The sequence below is a fragment of the Chelonia mydas genome, chromosome 11 (genome assembly GCF_015237465.2).
Source record: "Chelonia mydas isolate rCheMyd1 chromosome 11, rCheMyd1.pri.v2, whole genome shotgun sequence".
Taxonomy (NCBI): domain Eukaryota; kingdom Metazoa; phylum Chordata; order Testudines; family Cheloniidae; genus Chelonia; species Chelonia mydas.
In genome coordinates, this window is record NC_051251.2 from 70,836,909 (window position 1) to 70,859,652 (window position 22,744).

General features: G+C 44.6%; 1 protein-coding gene across 1 annotated transcript in view; it reads left to right on the forward strand.

Moving 5' to 3' along the window:
• Positions 1-4,560: 4,560 nt before the first annotated feature.
• TRPM8 (transient receptor potential cation channel subfamily M member 8) overlaps positions 4,561-22,744 on the forward strand; it is a 91,342-nt gene continuing 73,158 nt past the window's right edge. Inside the window, exons 1-3 of the mRNA XM_037913007.2 lie at positions 4,561-4,665; positions 7,586-7,659; positions 21,310-21,466. Coding sequence (XP_037768935.2) covers positions 4,567-4,665; positions 7,586-7,659; positions 21,310-21,466 — 330 coding nt within the window. The 5' untranslated portion in view covers positions 4,561-4,566. The remainder of the gene's footprint in view (positions 4,666-7,585; positions 7,660-21,309; positions 21,467-22,744) is intronic.

Genomic DNA, 22,744 nt, shown 5'->3' on the forward strand with positions numbered 1-22,744 from the left:
GCTAGTGAGTATTTGCTTCAGGTTGGGGGGCTGTCTGTAAGCGTGGACTGGACTGCCTCCCAAGGTCTGTCAGAGTGGGGGATCATTTTCCAGGATAAGTTGTAGATCCTTGATGTTGCACTGGAGAGGTTTTAGTTGGGGGCTGTAGGTGTTGGCTAGTAACGTTCTGTTATTTTCTTTGTTGGGCCTGTCCTGCAGTAGGTGACTTCTGGGTACTCTTCTGCCTCTGTCAATCAGTTTCTTCACTTCCCCAGGTGGGTACTGTAGTTTTAAGAACCCTTGATAGAGATCCTGTAGGTGTTTGTTTCTGTCTGAGGGATTGGAGCAAATGCGGTTGTATCTTAGAGCTTGACTGTAGACAATGGATCGTGTGATTCTAGCATTTCCAAACTTCTAAGTGCTTGTCTCTTCAAACTGAACATTCGTTTGCAGTAGATGCTTGTATGTAATTTCCTAGATTTAAAAAACCAAAGATTTAAAACAACAAAAAATTGCACCCTGTGGAACTATGCAGACCCCCACATGGGTCATCAGCATCCCTGCAACATTTAGAGGTACTGTTCAACCCCCAGCACAATCTTATACCAGTTGAGCTAACCGAGCAATCAATAGCAGTAGCTGGTTGTTACCCTGTGTTTGGATCCGCCATTAGAGGTGAGTGACACACTTTGCCAGGGAGTTTCACAGCTGTTCGCTAGACAGTGGAGCAATGTTGAGACTTGGGATTTGTTGGTTCTATATGGGTTCTGCAAGGGAGTGGTTTCCAGTGGTTATAGACTCTTCTGCCCCCAGGTACCCCCACATCTGCTGTCAGCTCCCTGCTTAGCTCCTCCTGAGCATCAATACTGACAGCATTGAGAACACAGCCTCCCTGATCTCAGTTCCTGTGTTTGGTGCCACAGTGGCCTTTGGCAGCCAGGAGGAGAAACAATCATAGATTAACTTCAACCCTGATTGGGTCCTGTATCCCTGGGCAGGAATGTGTCCAGTACAGAAGGAAGCTGCAGAGAATTTAGTTGCCAAACTCTAACAAGCATCCACTGAATAGGTGTGAACTGTTACTTTCATGGGGATAGCAAAAGACATATTCCGAATACCAGAGCAACCTCCGCCAAATGTCAACCCCCTGTTCCAAAGTATGGAGGTGATAGGGCTTCTCCGTGAAAAGATTGTGTGGATGCACTTTTAAACGTGGGCACTCTTTGCTCCATGGCACACTTCTGTCCATTGAATAACATGCATCTGACACCTGTGGTGGCTTCCACTGAAGTTTTGCCATTATCTTCACCATTTTGATTGGCAATGTCCAGACCCACAGTGAGAAGCAGGATACTGCAGGAAGATCTTGGTTGGCTCGAGAGAATCTTCGTGGGAAACAAAAGCAGTTCTGTCACTGAGCCACCCTACAATTGCACTTCAGTGGAGATTTTGTGCTGTTTGCAACTAAGGGTTTTTTCTTTTTCTATTTGGGTGGGGATGGGGTGGAGAGAGAGGATGTGAGTGGCAATGAAAGAATCCTTGAGAATGTGGCTTCATTGCAGGTGGGCTGTCAGGGATGCGAAGGGTTCTCCAGTGGCCCTGGTTCTGGAGGGTGAATCGCTTGCTGTTTCTGCAGAGGTGAGAGAGTGGAGGAGGAAAATACCATCATCCTGAAGCCCTTATGGAAAAATGTGTAGGAAACTTGGTCTCTGGTTATGCATAAGGAGTTGATGCTTGAGCCACAATTTGGACCAGAGTGACTTCCATAAAGAACAGGCGGGGGGATGTTTGCTGCCTGTAATGTACACATGTAAGGTCTGAATGTGGCAGGTTGTCAGACATGGAGTATCCTGGTTTTGTCATCTGACAGAATGCAGATTCCATGTGCTAATGTTACTTAAAGGTAACTTGAAATTATTTTTTTAAAATTGGATTTGTCCCCTTTTTTTTTTGCTTCATATAGTTTTCAGTGCTTTTGTTTTTACCCTAGAAATAACCGGAATGGGAAGTCAGGTCTTTCTTGCTACTGTAGGATGACTTTCTTAGGTCTCCAGATATGTGGTGTGAGCTCACAGCTTCTGTGAAAGCCTGGGGTGAGGAATATTCTCTCAAGCATTCATTAGTTACATAGGCGTTAACCAAGCAGCTTTAAACAATCTGATTTAAAATCTCATTGCATCTTAATTGTTCAGCTTTCACTCTTGAGTTGTCATATTTCCTATTTTAAAAGAAAAGGCGGAAAACACCCTTGTTCTTGACATTTTAATCCAGCCTTCCTTATACATCATGAAGTGCCTAACCTGACTTTGTCTCAAGTCCTCCCCCCTTCTGCAGGTCATCTTTGAAGTATTCCTACTCTATGACACATGGCGAAAGTGAGGCCTCTCAATTTGCTACCACCAGTGCACCGTAATCCAACTGGCAAAAACTCTGCCATACTCAAATGTTGCTGGAATACTTCTACTGTTGCTAAGGGAATGCTCACTAGAATCCCTTTCCAGCAGTTCTTGAAATGACAAAAGTCTTTGAGGGGCAAAATGACTTCAAGACTGAAGGAGTCGTTATATTTGGGGACAGCTTTAAGAATCCATTAACTCAGTAATGTTGAATTGTAATGGAACACCTATGGAGCACATGGGACAGGGAGACGAGTAATTATACAGAGTTTATTTCTTATAATCAGTGCTGCTACAGAGTATATGAAGTGTATTCTCAATGATGGGACACAACGGTGTCGTTACTTTTGATAATAACTAGTGAGAGGGTTGATGGAAAATTTCTGGGAACTGAGATTACTTGAAAGACATCTAATGGCAAGAGATGTAACTCTTTTGGGATGACAATAAGGAATGCATGTTACAGATGCAGGGCCAGATTCTGATCTTGGTTGCACTGGTGAAGTTATGGAGTGAAAGTCTGGATTTCCACCAATGTGACTGGGATCAGAATCTGTCCCACAGTGAAGAATGATATTAAATATTTGAGTGGAACAGTTTTCTAGCCTAGGAACACACATTAAATATTTGCTAAATATTCATTAGAGAAGTGTAATATAAATAATACCTGATGGTATGTCTCTTGAGCTAGCTTGTTTTATCGCCTTCTGGGGTGCTTGGATCATGTGCTGAAATGGTATTTCCAGGCAATCTTACTGCATTCATTGCTGTTTTTTCTCTCCAAACTCATGAATAAATCACTTGCCAGTTTTCAGTCACCAGAAGTCATGTGCCTTATCACACAGAAATGAGTATTTATTATTTACTATATAGAGGTGCTAAGTGACACCGTGGTGCTCTCCACACACAGAGGTGTCTATGGTCCCTGCCCCGAACATCTTACGCTCTAAATAGTCCCAGGATGGAAAAGGGAAGTAATATTGGCCGCATTTTATGGATGGGGACTGAGGAGCAGAAAGATAGAGGCACTTAAGGTCACACTTGAAATTTGCGTCTGAACTGGGAATTGAACTAGATCTCCTGAGCTCCAACCCAGTGCCTTAACTACAAGACTAGTTCCCTTTTAGAAGGGAGAAATAGCTTGTTTCATTGCAAGGCGCTAGGTGCCTTGGAAATAGCTTAGATACTTGCAACTAAAATTTATATTAGTGTTTTTATTTTCTGAGCTTCTGAATCTGCTTCAAATATGCTCACTGCCATTGGGACCAAGTTCTTATTCCTGAGGATGGCTTAGTGAAGTCATAGTTAAAGCTCTGTTCTGGGGAGCCTGGAGTACATACCCATCCATCCATTTCAACTTTCTCAATCCAGCAGTGTGCCCCTATGCCTTGATTCTAACTTCAAAGCCGCTTGCTATTGCAGTTCAAGGTCCTTCTGACCAGATTGTGAATTATGCTTAGACGTGGCAAATTAATACAGTAATTTTTATAACGAAGAGAGACTAGAATGAAACCATTAAATATCTTTTCACTATAGAGATCAGAGAAGATTGTCAGAAACCCAGGTGAGGAAGGATATTCTTGTTAAATAGCTGGAGTAGGATTGAAGAGATCTGATTTCAGTTTCTGCCTCCATGTACTTCGTCTGTGATGTTGAGCAAACTCTTTGATCTCTCTGTGCCTTAGAATACTTTCTGTAGGAATAATTCCTTTTGTCTAGTTAGACAGAACACTCTTTGGTGCAGCAACTGTTCTTTTTCTGTTTGTACATACGGTGCCTAGTGACACAACAAGGCTTTAATCTCTGATGGGACCCCTAGACACCACAGTATGTGAATTACTACAGGACTGCACAAGATGCTGAAATTTCAGCATCTCTACATCTATACATTATGGAATATATTACACACTTCCTTTGCCGAAAGGTGTTAAGTCAGTCCTAGGAGGAAAACCTATTTCTTTCAATACTCTGGCATGAGGGATTTTTGAGGTTTTAGATATTGCATTTCACATTCCAAAAACCAACTACAATAACAAATCCACTAATACAGGATTTGAATGGAACCCAAAGCACCAGGTCCGATCGCAATTTTTTTTGGTCTACTTTGGGGCGGGGGAAAGGCTAACACTAATGTTGACCCCCAAAATCCTTCTCTTCCCCCACAGGCTGGTGGTGACTACTTTAAGTTTGCATGGGCACCATGAGAAACAGACGAAATGGCACTTTGGAAGGTTCAAAAGTTCTATACTCCAGTATATCTCGCAGCACAGATGTGTCGTACAATGACAGTGTAAGTAACTGGTGCAATGCATTTCCATGGTACGTGCGTGGGTGTAGTCTCACTTGGAACTCTGCCACAGTGACAATTATGAATTAGTCTCATACACAAGGAGGAAGATGTATAATGGTCTTGCAGCACTTTTTCCTTAAAGAAAAATACTATTTTATTCTGTAGCCAATGGCCTCTAAAGCTACTGTAAGATGTAGTAGATAGGTCAGTGTCACAGAATGCTAGAACATTTTTTTGAAGGACTTTATCACAGTTCTGGACCTTCCCTGAGCAGCAATAGAATACTGCCAAATTGTGTGGGTAGGTTTCCATTATGGACAAAGTTAAATTAGAATGAGTCATGGTCTAATTTACCACGTGAAACTAGATGTCCAGAAATGAGAATTTAAAGCACTACATCCTCCCCGCCTCCGCACATCCTGGATTCCAGGGATTTTTCCTTCATGCCAATCAAGACTCATTGGCTCTGACCCTCTGCTGCCTTGCACTTTGTGGAGTTACCAGATCAGAGTAGCTGTAAAAAATCCTTGCAAGGTGATGGACTTTGGAGCCTGGATGCTGTGGGTGGCTGCAGATGGGCTCCTAACAAGTGTGGGGTTGGGGGTCTCCCATAATTTATTTTTCATACTGCCAAAATGATGAATTATTAATGTAAAATCATATTAGCTTTGTGCTTTGGTGAATAGTATCATCTCTGAAAGGGCACTATACTTTGAAGTATAAGTATTAGATCTCCCATATATTTCAGATGTCCTTTATGTTCCTATGCTGGGAGCATATAAAACCAAGAGAATGAACTTGTCTCATGAAATGGGCAGGCGTCTGAAATGGAACAGTGCAAAAGAAGTAACTTTCAAGATGGGCCCATCTATTTCAGTTGGATCCAAGTCTGGATTCAGAACACCCCAAATTGAAACATATTCAGATCCAGGGTTTTGGTCTGGCTCATAGGCAGGGGGCAGCTGCAAAATGTGACATGGGGTCTGTGTTTGGATTCTGTCCCACCTCCTTCTCTCAAAGTCTAGGGATGTTCAGGACTGGGTGGGTTTGGTTTGGGCCCACTTTTGAATAAACACTTGAAGTTTAATGCAAAGTCGATTTTCATGTATATGGATCTCTTGGTTTGAAATGCACGTCAGACTTGAAGTCTTTCCAAGTGCTTAGCAATGGAAATTTTTATTTCCAGTAGAATTTTTATCCAGGCTTCTTTCCTGGTCTAGATTAAACTCCCCAGTTAGCAGCAGCTGCACAACAAGGCCCCAAACAGGCTGTGCCTTTAAGAACTCTCATATGGTTAAAGGAGAATTCCACTGTATTGAAAAGATTCAGATGGCCATAGAACTAGTCGCAAAAGGGAGTAAACTGCTATGGGCTGCAGGCCTTGTGTGTGGGGCCATGTGCACCAAGGAAAGAAACTGTACTTCAGAGGGACGTGACTCCCCTCCTCTTGTTCCAGGTGGGGAGTAACTTTGCTACTCGTCCATAATGGTAGCAACCTACTACATCCCTCATCCTGGCTGACGCGTGGGCGTGGGCCAATTTCTGCCAGTTCTGCCAACTCTCTGCACACTTGCTCATGGGGTTAGTAGCAGGTATAAGTGCCTGCGCCCAAGGCCAGGGGAGGCTGTGCAGCAGCATACGAGGCAGAGGTGCAATCAGTCTCTCCTTCCACGTCTGGAGCCAGCACGGTCCACGCCACATTCTAGCCCTAAACAAATAAGAGTAAATAAAATAAAAGACAAATAAAAGCATTTCATGATCAGATAGGAAGCTCCCACTTTGTTAGTCTCTGGAGACAAATTAGGTGCAAAAGAATTAACATCTCCATAGAAACAGCTGCATATCAGACAGCTTCCAATCATTCTAAGGCAAGGTATATTGTAGTGTTAAACACTTGGTGTGTTTAATTTAGCAGAGTTTAATTATTAAATTAGAATTGGAAGTTACCTTAAAACAATCTGGAGACTCTGAATTCCACTGGGGTTTGACTCGAGAGACTTAATCTCCTACTGGGGCATGCTGGGTTATATTAAAATAGCAAGTGGAGCTGGCATCGCTTTTGGTAGGGGCTAAGTGGAAAAAGGGTTTGTTTGGAATATTGGTGATACGATTTTCAACACCATTTAGCAGGTATGGTTACCTGTGATCCCATAACATTTCTAAAGGTGTTAAACCAGGTCTACATTAGGTGCTGAGTGGTGTTCAAAATTGTGGTGGAAGTGGGGGCTACTTTGTAACTTCTGGATATTGACCTAGTTATTGGGATGTTTGTTGTATGAACATGCTGGGTTAAACCAATAGAGCTCTTATAGAGCAAAGAGGAAGATGAAGCCATGTTTCTAAATGTGAGCCTGTGTAACCCACACACCTCCTGGGTGTGGCGTTCTGTCCCATCTAGTGGCACAGAGACCACTTAGAGAGCAATTAATGAGTCTGCTCTACAGCCTTAGCTAACAGCCAGTTGGCTATTAGCTCATGCGGTAGAGGCTCATGCACTAAGCTCCGGAGGTCCCCAGTTTAATCCCACCCGACGACAACCGGAGTCTGTCGGCATTACACCTGTCCCCAGCATGCGCTTAAGGGACAATGCAAGAACTGTTTGCTTTGGTGCTCATCATGTTGTTAAAAACACCTTTTTCCTGATCTAAACAAGGCCTACTAGGACATGCTGATAGTTATTCATTAAATTTTTTTTTAAAGTTCCTGTTTTAGTATTTCAACTGTAGTTAAAGTCGCGTGCCGTGCTCCTGAACAGCTGCGTCCACACAGGCCCTGATGCTACGTTGCGAACAAATGAATTACAGTGAATCACTGCAGTTTTCCTTTAAATACCAGTGTAAGGCACTTGTGCTACCTTTAAAGAGTTTGCAGTGCTGGGAGTCACTGAGCTAAAACTTTCCCCTTTAATCTTCCCCCAAAGGATTTGGTCACCTTCATTCAAGAACATTTTAAGAAGAGAGAATGTGTCTTCTTCACGAGAGATGCCAAGTCAATGTAAGTGTAACCCTTCTGCCCGTCAGAGTTGGCAGTAACAAGGGCCGGGTTCAATATCTAGGGGATCCATTCCAATAACACAATGCAAACCGGCTCGAGCCCCCACCCACTGTCCTGCGACAAATATATACCACCCCCGCTGGGCGCCTCCAAGAGGCAATACTTCCCCTCTTGCAAGCACATAGTCTGAGTGTAGCAAAAAGCCTTTTAATAACAGAGAGAAACAATGTGGCATTATGTTGGGGAAACACCACCAACAGGATTCATAACACAACCCATGAGCAAAAAACCCACCCCAAGCAAATTGGGGCATGCCCTTTCCCTTTGGTTCTTGAGTCCAGCAACCCCAAATCACCCAAAGTCCCAAAAGTCCAGTGACCCAAAAGTCTCTATCCCTGGTCAGGGCAGCCCCAGAGTTCGAAAGTTTATCTGCAGAGCTTTACCTCCCAACCTGGGTGGAGATGGGTGGGGGGGAGAGAGAGGTCGGGGCACCTTACATGATCTGAAGCTGACCGCCCCACAGCTCCATAGGCCTTCACTCTGCTCCGCCAGCCGCCCCACGAACTGTTTCGCTCGGCTCCACTCTGCGGCCCAGAAGCAGCTCCCACCGTCCTATGAACTGCTCTGCTCCGCGTCCCACAAGCTGCTCCCGCCATCCTATGAACTGCTCCACCAGCCTGTCCACAAGGCACTCCAGCCGTCCCACAAACTGCTCCACAATATATCTTCAGGCTCCCCCACTACTTAACACAACACTCAGTGATTTCAGCTCTTAGTCAGTTCAGCTCTTTGGTGAATTCAGCTTGTAGTAGGGAAGCCTCAGTGCTGGTGCACCATTAGCCCAAAGTGAGCTCAGCAGCCTATAACTAGACTCCTAATGGAATGAAAATTAGCTCTGATATTCTACAGTGGAGAGAGGATGAAGTGCAATTAGCATGTAAGGCCCTCACCAAGGGGCCCATACCACCAAGTATTAATACTTGTCCCCAGCCTCTCTCAATTCACACAGTTTTGGAACCCATGTCCCTTGCCTAGCGAGTGCTACTTAGTTGATGGTGAGTCCCTCCATCATAACAAAAGGCCAAGTACAGTTCCAAGCACAGTTCCCATAATCAGGGTAATAACAATTTATTCTTCCTGCCCCAATAACAGAGACACTGGGGATCCCACAGCAGCCAAAGTGAGCATTTGGGCAGCTATGGCCTCATTCTAGGCGGGGTGGGTGTGCCTATGTAAATGAGATCTGCCCCTGAAGTTCTTTTCCACAACTTGCCACACCTCACCACCAGATGTCAGGGTGGAGCTCATCCTGACACTGCTTACATCCTCCCCCGAGCCGAGAATTTGTCGTCCCGACAAATCACATTCCCTTTATACCAACTCATTGGTTTCCTCCAAAGGGCCTCAGAAAGCCCACTTTAGCTTCCACAAGCCTGTGTGCTAAATGTATTGGCTCCTCACTAGTCACCCCAGGTGCATCATAAGTTAACCGTTTTACTTGTCTTATCACCCTGTCTCATCTATTGAGAATCTCTGTTGCCGAGGTAGGGGGAACATCCTCTTGATTGACGGATGGAGAGGCTTCCTTTGAGGGTCCCTTGGCTACTGACGTAGGCCCCTGCACTCCTAGTTCTAACGCTGGAGGGTCCAAGGTGTCCAGGACATCCTGTACCTGTGTGTCTCCACTGTCCAATAACCTGTGTGTGTCATCACACGGGGGTCTCATAGGGGTGTCAGAAATGGGCCTAAATAATTCCGCCATGGGGTTTAGGGCGGAAGAGGGAAAACTCTCATTTGGTTCAGCTGATCGAGACTGAAATCTTGTCTCCATCCCAGGATACACCAGGGTTGTGTCTTCCTCCTCAGACTCACTCTCAGATGTGCAGAATAGGGGTAAGTTAGCTGCACGGGGCCCGCTGTCTGTGTTGGATGGCAACTTTGGTCTAGCACTTCTGTTCTGCCCGGCTGCCCTGTTGTGGCCCATCTCATAAGGGGTGCTTACCAATTCCCCCACAGGGAGCAAAAGGTTTCTATGCACCGTCTTTATTTGCCCTGGACCGTCTTCAGGTTTGATCTTGTAGACCGGCAGATCTCCCAGCTTTTCCATCACCAGGTAAGGTATTGACTTCCATCTGTCAGCTATCTTGTGTTTGCCAGCAATACCCAAATTTCGCAGCAGGACTCTGTCCCCCGGCTGGAGCTCCTGCGAACGCACTCTAGCATCATATCGATGTTTGTTGCGGTCTGCGTTCTTCCGAGCCGCAGCAGTAGCTAAGTGATAAGCATCCCGCAGCTTTTCTCTTAGTCGGGATACATATTGCTGGTGAGTTTCAAAGCTATCTCCATCCTCTGATACACCAAAGCATAAGTCTATGGGTAATCTTGGTTCTCGCCCAAACATCAAGAGATATGGGGTGACTCCCGTAGCATCGTTCTTTGTGGCATTGTAGGCATGCACCAGAAATGCGACATGCTGGCTCCATGTTGGCTGCCTTCTGCTTTGGTCGCAAAGTTCCCAACATATCTAATAGGGTTCGGTTGAAACTCTCTGGCTGAGGATCACCTTGGGGGTGATAAGGCGTTGTCCTAGACTTTTTAATTCCTGCTATCTTCAGCACCTCCTTCAGAAGGTGACTCTCAAAATCCCGCCCCTGATCAGAGTGTATCCGAGCTGGGAATCCATAGACTGAGAAATATTTGTCCCACAATACTCGAGCGACGGTGGTGGCCCTCTGATCTCGTGTGGGATATGCCTGTGCATACCGTGTAAAATGGTCAGTCACTACAAGAATGTTCCCAACATTCCTCTTGTCTACCTCTACAGACAAGAAATCAATGCATACCAATTCCAAAGGTTTGTTTCTGGTGATGTTCTTGAGATATGCAGCCCTCGTGGGCAGAGTTTTCCTTTGAACACATCGAGCTCAAGTCTCACATTTCCTGCGAACATCTTCAGCCATTCGGGGCCAATAGAACCTACTACGAATAAGTTCCAGGGTCCTCTCCATCCCTAAATGCCCAAAGTCATCATGCAGGGCCCTCATGGCCAGGGCTCTGTACTTTTTTGGCAGTACTAGTTGTGCTCGTTGTTTTTATAAAGGGTCGGTGGTCATTCGGTGTAGCACTCCCTGAATCAGTTTTAGTTTGGTCCATTCTCTCAATAGTAGTTTACCCTCTGGGTTAGGTGGGACAACCGCAGCTGGGCTTCGCCCCTCCCTTTTGGCAAGTAGTGTATCACGAATGTCAATATCTTGCCACTGGGCTTCTTTCCAGTCAGCCGCATTGAGCATGGGCAAAGGAGATTGGTCCAATGCAATATCTGTTAGGGGGCTTATTCCTTCACCCACTTACTTCCCTGGTCCTTCTCGCATGAACAGAGAGCAACAATACCCGAAGTCCAAAGGTGCAAACAATTCGATGTTTATTGGGGTGAACTTCCAGCAAGCATGATTCCAGTTTCCTTCCTTAGTATCCTCCTTCCCAGCTCTGACGCCACAGAGCCTTACACCTGTGTCCCTGTTCCCATTCCTGCCCTTAGCAAAACATGATTCCAATTTCCTAACTCCCATTCCCTGTTCCCATTTCCCCCTTTAGCAAAACATGGTTCCAATTTCCTTACCCCCATTCCCTGTTCCCATTTCCCGCACCCGCATGCCCACTCCCTCCCACCCACGCCCACTCACTTCCTCATTGACTACAGATTATATAGTAAAACTTGAGTTCTGCTTAGCTATACCTTAACCAATCATTTTCCTGAAATTTAACTAACCAATCCTAACATATTGTAACATGATTATGTAACCAATTATATCCCACCACCTTAATTAGTTTACACCCAGCAAAATTAATTATACAGCAGACAGGAACAATCACAGAACCAGACAGAGATTATACAGACAAACAATAGCAAAGTGGGAACTATAATGACAAAACAATACAGAAGTGAGGATTTCACATCCCAGTATTGATAAGTGAGTTCTTGCCAGACAGGATAATGTTTCCTTTTACATTTTCTAGGCACTTCCCTTTCTCTGGAGGTGATAGGCATTATCAGGACAGGATTGTATTCCTAACAGCCCAATAGCACCTTCTTTCAATGTGACTAGTTTGGAATGTGAGGATGTGACCGGTCGCTTTCTAGTTTATGGCTGCCTCTGCTGCTTAGCCAAAGGCCTTAGCCTAAGCACAGGGCCTCAGACTGTCACAGTAAGAAAAGGCCCTTACACCGGCAGACAGTGATTTTGATTCTCTTTTGTACCTCTATAACTAGCCAAGTGATAAGAATACACCTAAATTCTTAGAGTATAGGCCTTTACAGACAGACCTGAATATCTATATCCTAACAATATCGTTCACTGAAGCAGAAGGCATGCATTCAGGGGGCAGGCCCAAAGCTTCTGCAACACATCCCTGAAGGTTCTCACGGGCCTCTGGCTCTCGGCGACTCACACTGCAAATAGCTCTCACTCCATCTGTGGGTATCACAGCAACTTCTGGAGCCTGCGGACGCCTGGACAATGCATCTGCATCTACATTGCTTCTCCCTGATCGATACTGAATGCTGAACTCATAGCTAGCCAAGGCGGCCACCCATCTCTGCCCTGTAGCATCCAGCTTAGCACTTGTTAACACATAAGTCAGTGGATTGTTATCTGTCCACACCTGGAACTGAGCACCATACAAGTAGTCTCGAAATTTCTCAGAGATGGCCCATTTCAAGGCCAAGAATTCCAGCTTGTGGGTGGGAAAGCGAGTTTCACTATCAGACAATCCTCAGCTGGCAAAGGCTACAGGTTTACATTTGCCTTCCATTTCCTGGTATAGGACTGCTCCCAGACCCTCCAAACTGGCATCAGTATGCAGGATAAATGGTTTGCTTGGGTCAGCAAAAACTAGGACTGGAGCATGAGTTAGGCAAGTAATGATTTCTCGAAAAGCCCTTTGACATCTCTCATCCCACCGTGGCCCAAATGGTTCAAAGGGGCCATAGTGTCTCTGCTCAGGAGGCTTTGGGGACCTCCCCTTATTCTTGGTCTTAGATTTGTTCTTGCTGGACTGATGTCCCCTGGTAAGATCGTTCAGAGGCTTTACAATCGTAGCATAGTTTTTCACAAATCTGCGGTAGTAGCCACTAAATCCAAGAAAGGTCTTGAGTTCTCTGTAGTTACTTGGATGTGGCCATGTAGTGAGCGCTTCTATTTTATCAGGATCAGTACTCACACCCTCTTGGGACACGATGTGACCCATATACTTCACTGAGGTTCTGCAGAACTGGCATTTGTCAATTGAAAGCTTCAGACCATAATCCTCCAACCTATCAAGCACTTTAAGAAGTCTTTCTTCATGCTCCTCTAAGGTTCTTCCAAACACAATCAGGTCATCCAAATAAACTAACACTTGCAGTAAATTCATGTCTCCCACAACTTTCTCCATGAGACGTTGAAAGGTGGCAGGTGCTCCAGAAATCCCTTGGGGCATGCGCTCAAACTGATAAAACCCTAATGGGCAGATGAAGGCTGTCTTCTCCTTATCTTCTTCTCCCAGAGGGATCTGGTAGTATCCACTTCGAAGATCCAACACAGAGAACCACTGGCTTCCCAGCAAACAGTCTAAGGCATCTTGCACTCGAGGCATAGTGTACTGGTCGACCATAGTACGGCTGTTTAGGGTGCGGTAGTCAATATACATCCGGATTTTCCCATTCTTTTTACGGACTACCACAATGGGTGAGGCGTATGGGCTGCGGGACTCTGTAATGATGCCATTCGCAGCCAGCTCCTGAAGATGATGTCGCACATCTTCCATCTCAGAGAGAGCAATCTTCCTAGATCCTTCCCTGAAAGGTCGAGAGTCATGTAGTCTGATATTGTGCTCTACTCCTTTTGCACATCCGACATCCCACTCATGCAGTGAGAACACTTTGGATATTTCACAAAGTTTCTTCCTCAGGCGATCTTTCCAGTCCTCGGACACTGGTGAATCTCCAAAGTCAAACTTTGCTGGGTCTATTGTCGGAACTTGAGTTTCACACTGGGGTTTTACAATCGACTCAGGCTCAAAGAGGTCTGCTATCTTTTGTCCTTGCTTCACAACAACATCACGACTCGTTTCATTAGCAATCAGTATAGTCACCCTTTCCTGGGCTTCAGCAGGTAGGGTTATGACTCCACTGGGGACCAGCACTCCTTCAGGGAGCTTTCCTCCCATCGGCTGCTCTATCATTGCTAACGTCCGTTTACTGCCTTTCAGACAGGTACTCATGACAAGCACTTCTTGCTCGGTCCTTGCAGGCACTATTAAGGGGGTCGTGCCCGCGTAGTTCAGTGCCCCAAGCGGTAGCTCAGATGTGTCCCTTTTAGCGCTCTCAATTTTCCTATAGTCTTCAGCACAAAGCGTATGGATCATCAGGGTATTCAGGTACTGGTCCCCGGCCCGCCTTCTGCAGTAATCCGCGAGTACCTTGAAGAGACTGGAGTTGGTCCCTATCAGCACAGACACATCAGAGGTCTCTTTAGGGTCAGGGCATATTAAAGCAGCTGTGTCTACCTCTTCTCTTACCCCAGCAACCTCCTCTGGGAATTCCAGGTGCACTATGACATACCCTTGGTAGGGGTGTTCATCCATGCTGAGGCCACACAGGCCAAGGCCAGTCAATGGCTGTATAGGCAGGTGCCTAAGCATCTGTCAGTAGAATGACTGAAATATAATAGTCACTTGAGATCCAGTGTCAAGCACTGCTTTACACTCCACCCCTTCAATCCTCACCATGACCTCTGCTCGAGGCCCTATCAGTCCTGCGGGGATCCCAGCTGGACAGTCTTTTCTGGGGGAATCTTCAAATCCTGCAGACCTGGGGGGTCCCCGTCCCCAGACCCTCTGGCAGCTACCGGATCTCTCCCAACTGATCCTCAGCTTTCCATACACTAAGGAGGGGTTTTCTTCATTACGGCACTTGGCAGCACTGTGTCCATCCTGACCACATCGGTAGCAGAAGAATTGACATTTCCCCCTTCGCCTGGGTGGGATGGTGGCTCTAAGTGCGGGCTTCTCAATCGCCACAGTTTGAGGCTTCTTATTCCTGGAAGTCTTAACTCGGTCAACAGTACTTTGCAGCTCAGCTATCCGTTCCGTCAGGACCTGCATTTGTTGGGCAAGTTCCTCTCTGGTGCTCACCATCAGTACACTGGCCATTTGCAGTGGTGTTGTGCTGGCTGGCTCCGATGTTTGGGCTTCCCAAAACTCACTGGCAGCCTGCCTCTCTTCCTCCTCTCTGACCTCTTTTATCAGCTGGGAGTAACTTGGGGGATGTTCCTGTCGTTCTCTTAGCTGGAGATGAAGTAGAATCGGGTTCTGATACTGAGTTCCTCTTACAATTTGAGCCAGTCTGGTCTGATCCATCTGCTCAGCAGTCACTGCTCCCCTCATGACAGCTCTTTTGGCTTTTCCTTGGAAGGGAGGATGCCCTTCTTACGCAAAATGTCATTCCACTCTGTATCTGCATTAGGGTCCTGCATTTTGTCCCCGAAACTGCAGCAGCAGAGGCGCCTCCCGGGGGCCGGCCACAGGGCAAGTTCCCCCGTCTACGCTTAGCGCCCACGTGACGCTCCTCGGTCCTGAGAGTCCCCGGGAGCAGGAAACTGTGTAAGGCGGCGGGAACGGCAGCTTCCGGGGTAGCATGATCTGAAGCTGACCGCCCCACAGCTCCATAGGCCTTCACTCTGCTCCGCCAGCCACCCCACGAACTGCTTTGCTCAGCTCCACTCTGTAGCCCAGAAGCAGCTCCCGCCATCCTATGAACTGCTCTGCATCCCACAAGCAGCTCCCGCCGTCCTATGAACTGCTCTACCAGTCTGTCCACAAGGCACTCCAGCCAACCCGCAAACTGCTCCACAATATATCTTCAGGCTCCCGCACTACTTAACACAACACTCAGTGATTTCAGCTCTTTGGTGAATTCAGCTTGTAGTAGGGAAGCCTCAGTGCTGGTGCACCATTAGCCCAAAGTGAGCTCAGCAGCCTGTAACTAGACTCCTAATGGAATGAAAATTAGCTCTGATATTCTACAGTGGAGAGAGGATGAAGTGCAATTAGCATGTAAGGCCCTCACCAAGGGGCCCATACCACCAAGTATTAATACTTGTCCCCAGCCTCTCTCAATTCACACAGTTTTGGAACCCATGACCCTTGCCTAGCGAGTGCTACTTAGTTGATGGTGAATCCCTCCATCATAACAAAAGGCCAAGTACAGTTCCAAGCACAGTTCCCATAATCAGGGTAATAACAATTTATTCTTCCTGCCCCAATAACAGAGACACTGGGGATCCCACAGCAGCCAAAGTGAGCATTTGGGCAGCTATGGCCTCATTCTAGGCGGGGTGGGTGTGCATATGCAAATGAGATCGGCCCCTGAAGTTCTTTTCCACAACTTGCCACACCTCACCACCAGATGTCAGGGTGGAGCTCATCCTGACACTGCTTACATCAGCAAATACTCTGAGCTTTGCTTTTTACGGGAGCGGGAGGTAGTGCTGGTTGAGAGCAACATAATGAAGTAACAATCATGTTACCATCCTTTAATTGATTATTAATCTAATCCTGCATCAGCTGCTCTACTATCTTGCCTGGAATCAATGTCAAACTGAGAGGCCTATAATTACCTGGCCATCCCATTTACACTAGTTAAATATTGCCACAACATTAGCTTTCTTTCAGTCTTCTGAAACGTCCCTGGTATTCCAAGGCTAATTGAAAATCAATCTTAACAGTCTAGCAAGCTCATAGCCAATTCTTTTAAAACTCTTGGGTGCAAGGTATCCAGACCTACTGATTTTAAAATGTCAGATGTTAGTAGGGTGACCAGATAGCAAGTGTGAAAAATTGGGATGGGAGTTGGGGGTGATAGGTGCCTATGTAAGACAAAGCCCCAAATATCGGGACTATCCCTATAAAATCAGGACATCTGGTCACCCTAGACTTTAGGAGTTTCTGCTTAACCTCCTCCTGAGATACTAGTGGAATGGAAAGAGTGTTATCATCACCCTCATCATGATATGACTCCATCATCTGTTTTTTCCTCTCAAACACAGACTTGAACACATCTGCCTTTGCTGCATTTGTATTGATAATTCGGTTATTTCCATCTAGTAATGAATCAAAACTACTATCAGGAAACTTCTTGTTCCTAATATATTTTAAAATTTCCTTCTTATTGTCCTTTACTGTGCTGGCCATAGAATTTTCCTTGTGTCCCTTTGGTTCCCTTTTTCTACAATTGCTAGCTTCTGATTTATATTCATTACTATTAATTTATCCTTTCTTCCATATGTTACATTTTTATAGCTGCCTTTATTTTCCCTGTATACCAGGTAGTTTTTTTTTAACCAATATGGCTGCCTTCCTTGGTTATGGCTTTTCGGGCATCTAGTAAAGTGTTCTTAATCAATTCCCACCTATCATTCACATTCTTCTGATTAAATTTTTCCTCCCAGCTGAGCTGGCTTATAATTGTTTTCAGCTTGGTGGAAGAGGTACCTCAGCTACAGTTGATTTGTTTAGCTCTGTGATCAATTCCTCTTTATCTGTCAAGGCAACATCTAATATAGAATTCTGCCATGGTGGTTGCAATACTTTTTGAGTTAGGTAGTTGTCACTTCTAATATTTAGAAATTGCAAGGATATTTTAATACCAGCAACACGAGATCTACAGCGTATTGAATTGAAGCCCCCATGATAACACAGCTTTCCCCCCCTCCCACATTATGGGTAGGTGCATAGAATGTAGCTGCATCACTTCATGAAAGCATGGGGCCTGGCCTACACAGTTCTTTGTACCAGTTTAACTCTTTGTTAGGGCTGTGGGCTTTTTTAATGCTGAAATGGTTAAATTGATAATCCCCCTGGCGTGGATCCAGGCACACCAGTAAAAAGGTGCTCATATTGGTGTAGTTTATTCCCACACGTTTACAAGAGTGAACCATAACAATATAAGCATCTGCATACTGGTATAATTGTGCCCACCCTAGAGGGTTGTAATGCTTTAGCTATGCCAGTATCTAAATCAGTACAATTAAAGCAGCACAAACATGAGAGTAGGTAAGAAATTTAGGTCAGGATCTATTTGCCCAGGCTGATATTTGGTCAGGACTCCAGGGAAAATTAATACCTTATGTGCGTAAAAACTAAACTTGTCAAGGCCTGCCGGATGTTTTTAAGAACCGTGACTTTGTCAGGATTTTGGCTTTACATCTCACCTAAAGGCAAACTAGAAATGAAGGAAACTGGTTAATAATTGATACCGCAACAAAACCCAACTGTTGCATGTCTGAGGACTGCACGCTCCCCTTCGGCACAGGCGCCTCTCCTCTCGCATATAAACTGCGGCATGCTTCCCACAACCTCAGAGAAGCCCTTTGTTGGAGTTCTGTAGGGATCCAGCTTTGAGGAAGGGTGGAAAAAGGACAGTGAGCTGATTCTCACCAGATTCTCCCCCCACAAATCCAGGAGGAAAATATCAGACATTGCCGCAGCATTTCCATTCTGTAGAGCCCACCGCCATCCTCTCCTTTTAGGAGGGATAGGTGTGGTTAGCTGCCATGTTCAACCCCAGAGAGGGCTGTGCCTGCTTGGTGAGAGAACACATCATATATTGTTGTCTTTCATCAGAGTTCCCAACTAACACATCAGCACTTTATATTCCTAGAGAATTAATGAAGCATTCTTTTAGAGTGTTGGAAAACCTGGGTTCATAAAGCCTTTTCCCCTTCTTTATTTCAACTTTCCTATTTGCACTGAGCTGCTCTTCTGAAGGCAGTCAGTGCCGTGTTCTGATATGGTCAGAAGGGAAAGGAATATATGACGTATCCTTGTCCATAATCATGTCCTCAGAGACCTTGCAGATAATCAGGGATGTTAACACTCTTATAAACTTACGGCTATAGATGGCCAGACCACTGTAGGTATCTTCTTGAGTACAGCACAAAAATGGAGGTTGGAGTCCAGCTGGGTTGCATTCCATTAGCTTCATGCGCATACAGACTCACCCTAGGGGCTACTTCCAACAGTCCAAAACCGCTCTGTTTGGATGGTGTTGGATCAAGTGTCTCTTTCAAATCTTTGGCTTATGCAGGACAACATCAAAACCTTACCAGCTTATTTGTCTGGAGTACACTTAAATTTCTTGAGTAAGAGAACTAATTAATATTCATGAACTGCAGTGTTGCTGAGAAGCATATTAGAATCCTCTCATTAAAGAGACTTGCTCTGAGCTATATCCTCTAAAACAGTGGTGGGCAGCCCATGGGCCGCAAGCGGCCGATCAGGATAATCTGATTGCGGGCCATGAGACATTTTGCTGACACTGACTGTCTGCAGGCACGGCCCCCCCGCAGCTCCCATTGGCTGCAGTTTGCCGTTCCTGTCTCAGATTACGGGTCAAGCCTAAAGACCTAGGCAATTGTTCATGTCTTCACTTTAAAGTCTGTTTGGTCTGTTGCCTTTGTACTTCACAATGATATTTGGTGGGATGCCACTATTACATGATCTGGCATTTACTTTTTGATTTTTCGAAGATATAATTAGCATCAGATGAGCACCTGTATCATGCTGTTTAGCATTATGAATAGCATTCACAGCCTGCACCCCCACCACAGCAATTCATATATCTTACTTCAGAGAAAAAAGGTTTTAGCCGGTCAGTTCCACACTTATTAACAGCCTTTGTGTACCCCATAACACCTCGGGACCAATTTCTGCATCATCCACCCCTAAATTTCAAGGCAATGTGAATATATTCTGTTACCATGAAATGTGCTTCATTCCCAGCTCTCTCTCCCCTCCCACCACCCACACATCGCTATCCAACCACCTATTCAACCCATTGTTGAAAATATTTATGGGCCAAAAATTTCTGATGATTTTTGACAGTGACTATTTCTAAGGATGGGTTTTCCCTCTATACTGTAAACAGCCCATTTTCACTCTCTGCAATATTGTCCAGGTAACCCAGCTCAGAACCCGCATCCTCATCCAGAGAAAGGGGACCTTGTAGTTAGCTTCAGTGGCTCAGGTACCTCATCTCAGTAGCCTTCACTTCCAGCTCCTTTGGCTGCAAGCCGGACTCCAACTTTAGCTCCATAAACCCTATTGCTTGGTACCATGAACCCGTGCAAGAAGCCTGCAGTGTATCATAGAATATCAGGATTAGAAGGGACCTCAGGAGGTCATCTAGTCCAACCCCTGCTCAAAGCAGGACCAATCCCCAATTTTTGCCCCAGATCCCTAAATGACCCCCTCAAGGATTGCACTCAAAGCCCTGGGTTTAGCAGGTCAATGCTCAAACCACTGAGCTATCCCTCCCGCAGTGTAATCCAATAACACTGCCTTGTGAGGAAAGTTGGAGAGCAAGAGGCAGATATTGGGCTGTGCTCTGTCTGTAACAAAATGCTGGGCTCTTGGCTGTAGCTGCAGCAAAATGGCCAAATCTGTGGCAGAATTGCTGAATCCCATACATCTTAGAAAACACCAGAGTTCATGAAGCCTCGAGTAAAATGAATGGAGCTGGTCACACCCTTTGGAGTTACTGTTTAAAGCTTTCTGCAGACTCAGGTGGGTGCCACGTGCATTGCATTGATTTACTGCATTGAATTGAGTGCCACAAGTACTCCTTTTCTTTTTATGTTTTCAATGTTATCTTCACAAGCATAAGAACAAGGAAAATTTTTCTTTTATTAAAAGCAAAGCTGAGATTCTGGAGCGCAATTCTGTGGCATGATGTAAATTGGGTGGTGGTGGAACACCTGGTGCCCTGTGTATAGGGCTTATCTCAAGAGGAGTCACATACTGTAACTTTTATATGTTCTTTCAATCTATCTGGGTGGTGGATACCAAGACATGTTGAGATGATCCTGGGATGTAGTCACTGGGAGTCCCCAAGTCATAGGCCTCAGATAGTGAAGTTAAGATAGTTAAGTTCAAGTTGGCATCATCTGACTCATGGCAGGATTTAGTTTAGAAGCAAATGTTATGGTGTTAGCACATTAAGATGGAAACCATCCAAAAGGCACTAATAAACTGAGCTTCAATCTGGCTAAAGCAGAGCAAAAGGGAGAGGGATTTGAAAATCCCTCATTGTCTAAACAAGAAACAGGTCAGAGCCCCTCTAATATGGAGCAGAGTAGGTGTTGACACATGTGTTTGATTTTGTACATACACAAGCTGAGGTCTTTCTGCAATGTTACAGAGTTAGAACACAAAATATAATTTTTGTTTGTTGGATAGGCCCATGACACGAATACTTGAAAATACGTGTTAGCACTTGAGTTTTAGTTTTCTTCAGTCTTTCCCACTTGCGTAGACCTCAGCTATAGATGTTACATTTCACCTTGGGCCTTGTGCATCTTTCTGTCCAAGCACCATAACTTGTTCAAGAATAAAACTTTAAATTCCCATTTAGAAGTATCCTATTTATTCAAGCATAAGTCGTAACATTATAGTTGAATGATGTCCAGCCAACCTACTTGCCAAGTACATGTGGAAAAACTGCTCACCAGTCTTAGTTGTCATTATGCTATCAATCACTGAAAGAGAAGAGTATTAGTTTTCTGGGCAAAATATATTAATCTGTTTCTTTTTTCTATTCACTTTTCTTGGCAGGGACAACTTGTGTAAGTGTGGGTATTCCAAAAGCCAACATATAGAGGGGACGCAGGTAAATAACACTGAGAAATGGAGTTATAGGAAACACACAAAGGAACTTCCCACTGATGCTTTTGGTGACATTCAGTTTGAAAATCTTGGGAAAAGAGGGAAGGTGAGTAACTGCTGAGCTGCCACTGGGTATTTTAACTCCAGCCTATCCATAAATGGCTTCTGCCCTGTGGCTTTTTGCATTAGCCTTTATGAAATAAATTCAGAATAATTAAAAAGAAGCCAAAACAATCAAAAGGGGAAAAAAAGGCTTAGATTTTTCAAACACAAGGAACCTAAATTTAGGTACCTAAATAAGCAATCTGGTTTTTCCAAGCATTCTAAGCCCACAATATCTTCCACTGAAGTCAGTGAGAACTGCTGGGTGCTGAGCAATTTGGAAAATGGCAACTTCTTTGAAGTTTAACAGAGGTGTTAAAATTGACCTGTTTTAATGTTGGAAAATAGGGTTAAATGTGCTTTTTGGAGAAAAAATTGTTTTTCTGAAATTATATGAACTGAAACTATTTTTGGAAAAAAAACACTGGTTTTGAAATTCTTGTTTTTTCCAACTGGAGAAAGTTGGGGAAACAGTCACAAATGAATTTGCCCCCACTTTACCACATTTTTAACCACTCCCCACCACATGCACACATTTTCAAGTGGGTAAAAACCTTAAAAGAAACCAAAAAAATTCAAAAATCGAAATGAAAAATTTCATTTAGAAACAAAATGGTTTTGAAATGAAATTGTTTTCATTCAATTTCAAATGCAAAAATTCTGTGGAATACTGAAAAAAGTTGGGTTGAAAAATTTCAATTGGGATTTTTTTCTTGCAAAGTTTCTTGCAGGGAAAATTCCCTTTTTTCACACAGCTCAATATGGATTTAGGAGACTTTTGGATGATCTTATGCCCAGTTTTAAATGTTCAGATGGCCATATTTGAAGACCCCGTAGCACCTTAATAAAAAAAAAAGAAAAACTTATTTTTGCTCTGAGATGTTCAGGAACATTGCTTGGTTTGTTCATTGAGGTCATTAACATCCTGGCATATAATACAATCAGTCCTAGCTTTATGCACAATGAAAAAGGAACAAAAGAATTGTAAGTGAAGAGAGGAAGTCTGTTTTGAGTGATAGCTGGAGATGCCATATTGTAAAGAACCAGATTATGGTACTTAGAATAAGTGTTTAAAGGGGGCTATATGAAAAAATGGAAGTGCCCACCATGGTCACTGTTAAAATGGAGCTATGGGCACATAAAATTGATTGTCTTAAGCATGTCATCTGAACTGCAGGGCAGCTGGAGGGGAGCAGGTTCTGCTTGTTCTCCCCACCTTCCTATGATCTGTTATATAAATGTGATCCAGTACTTGTAAAGCAAGGTGCATACATTCAAGTCT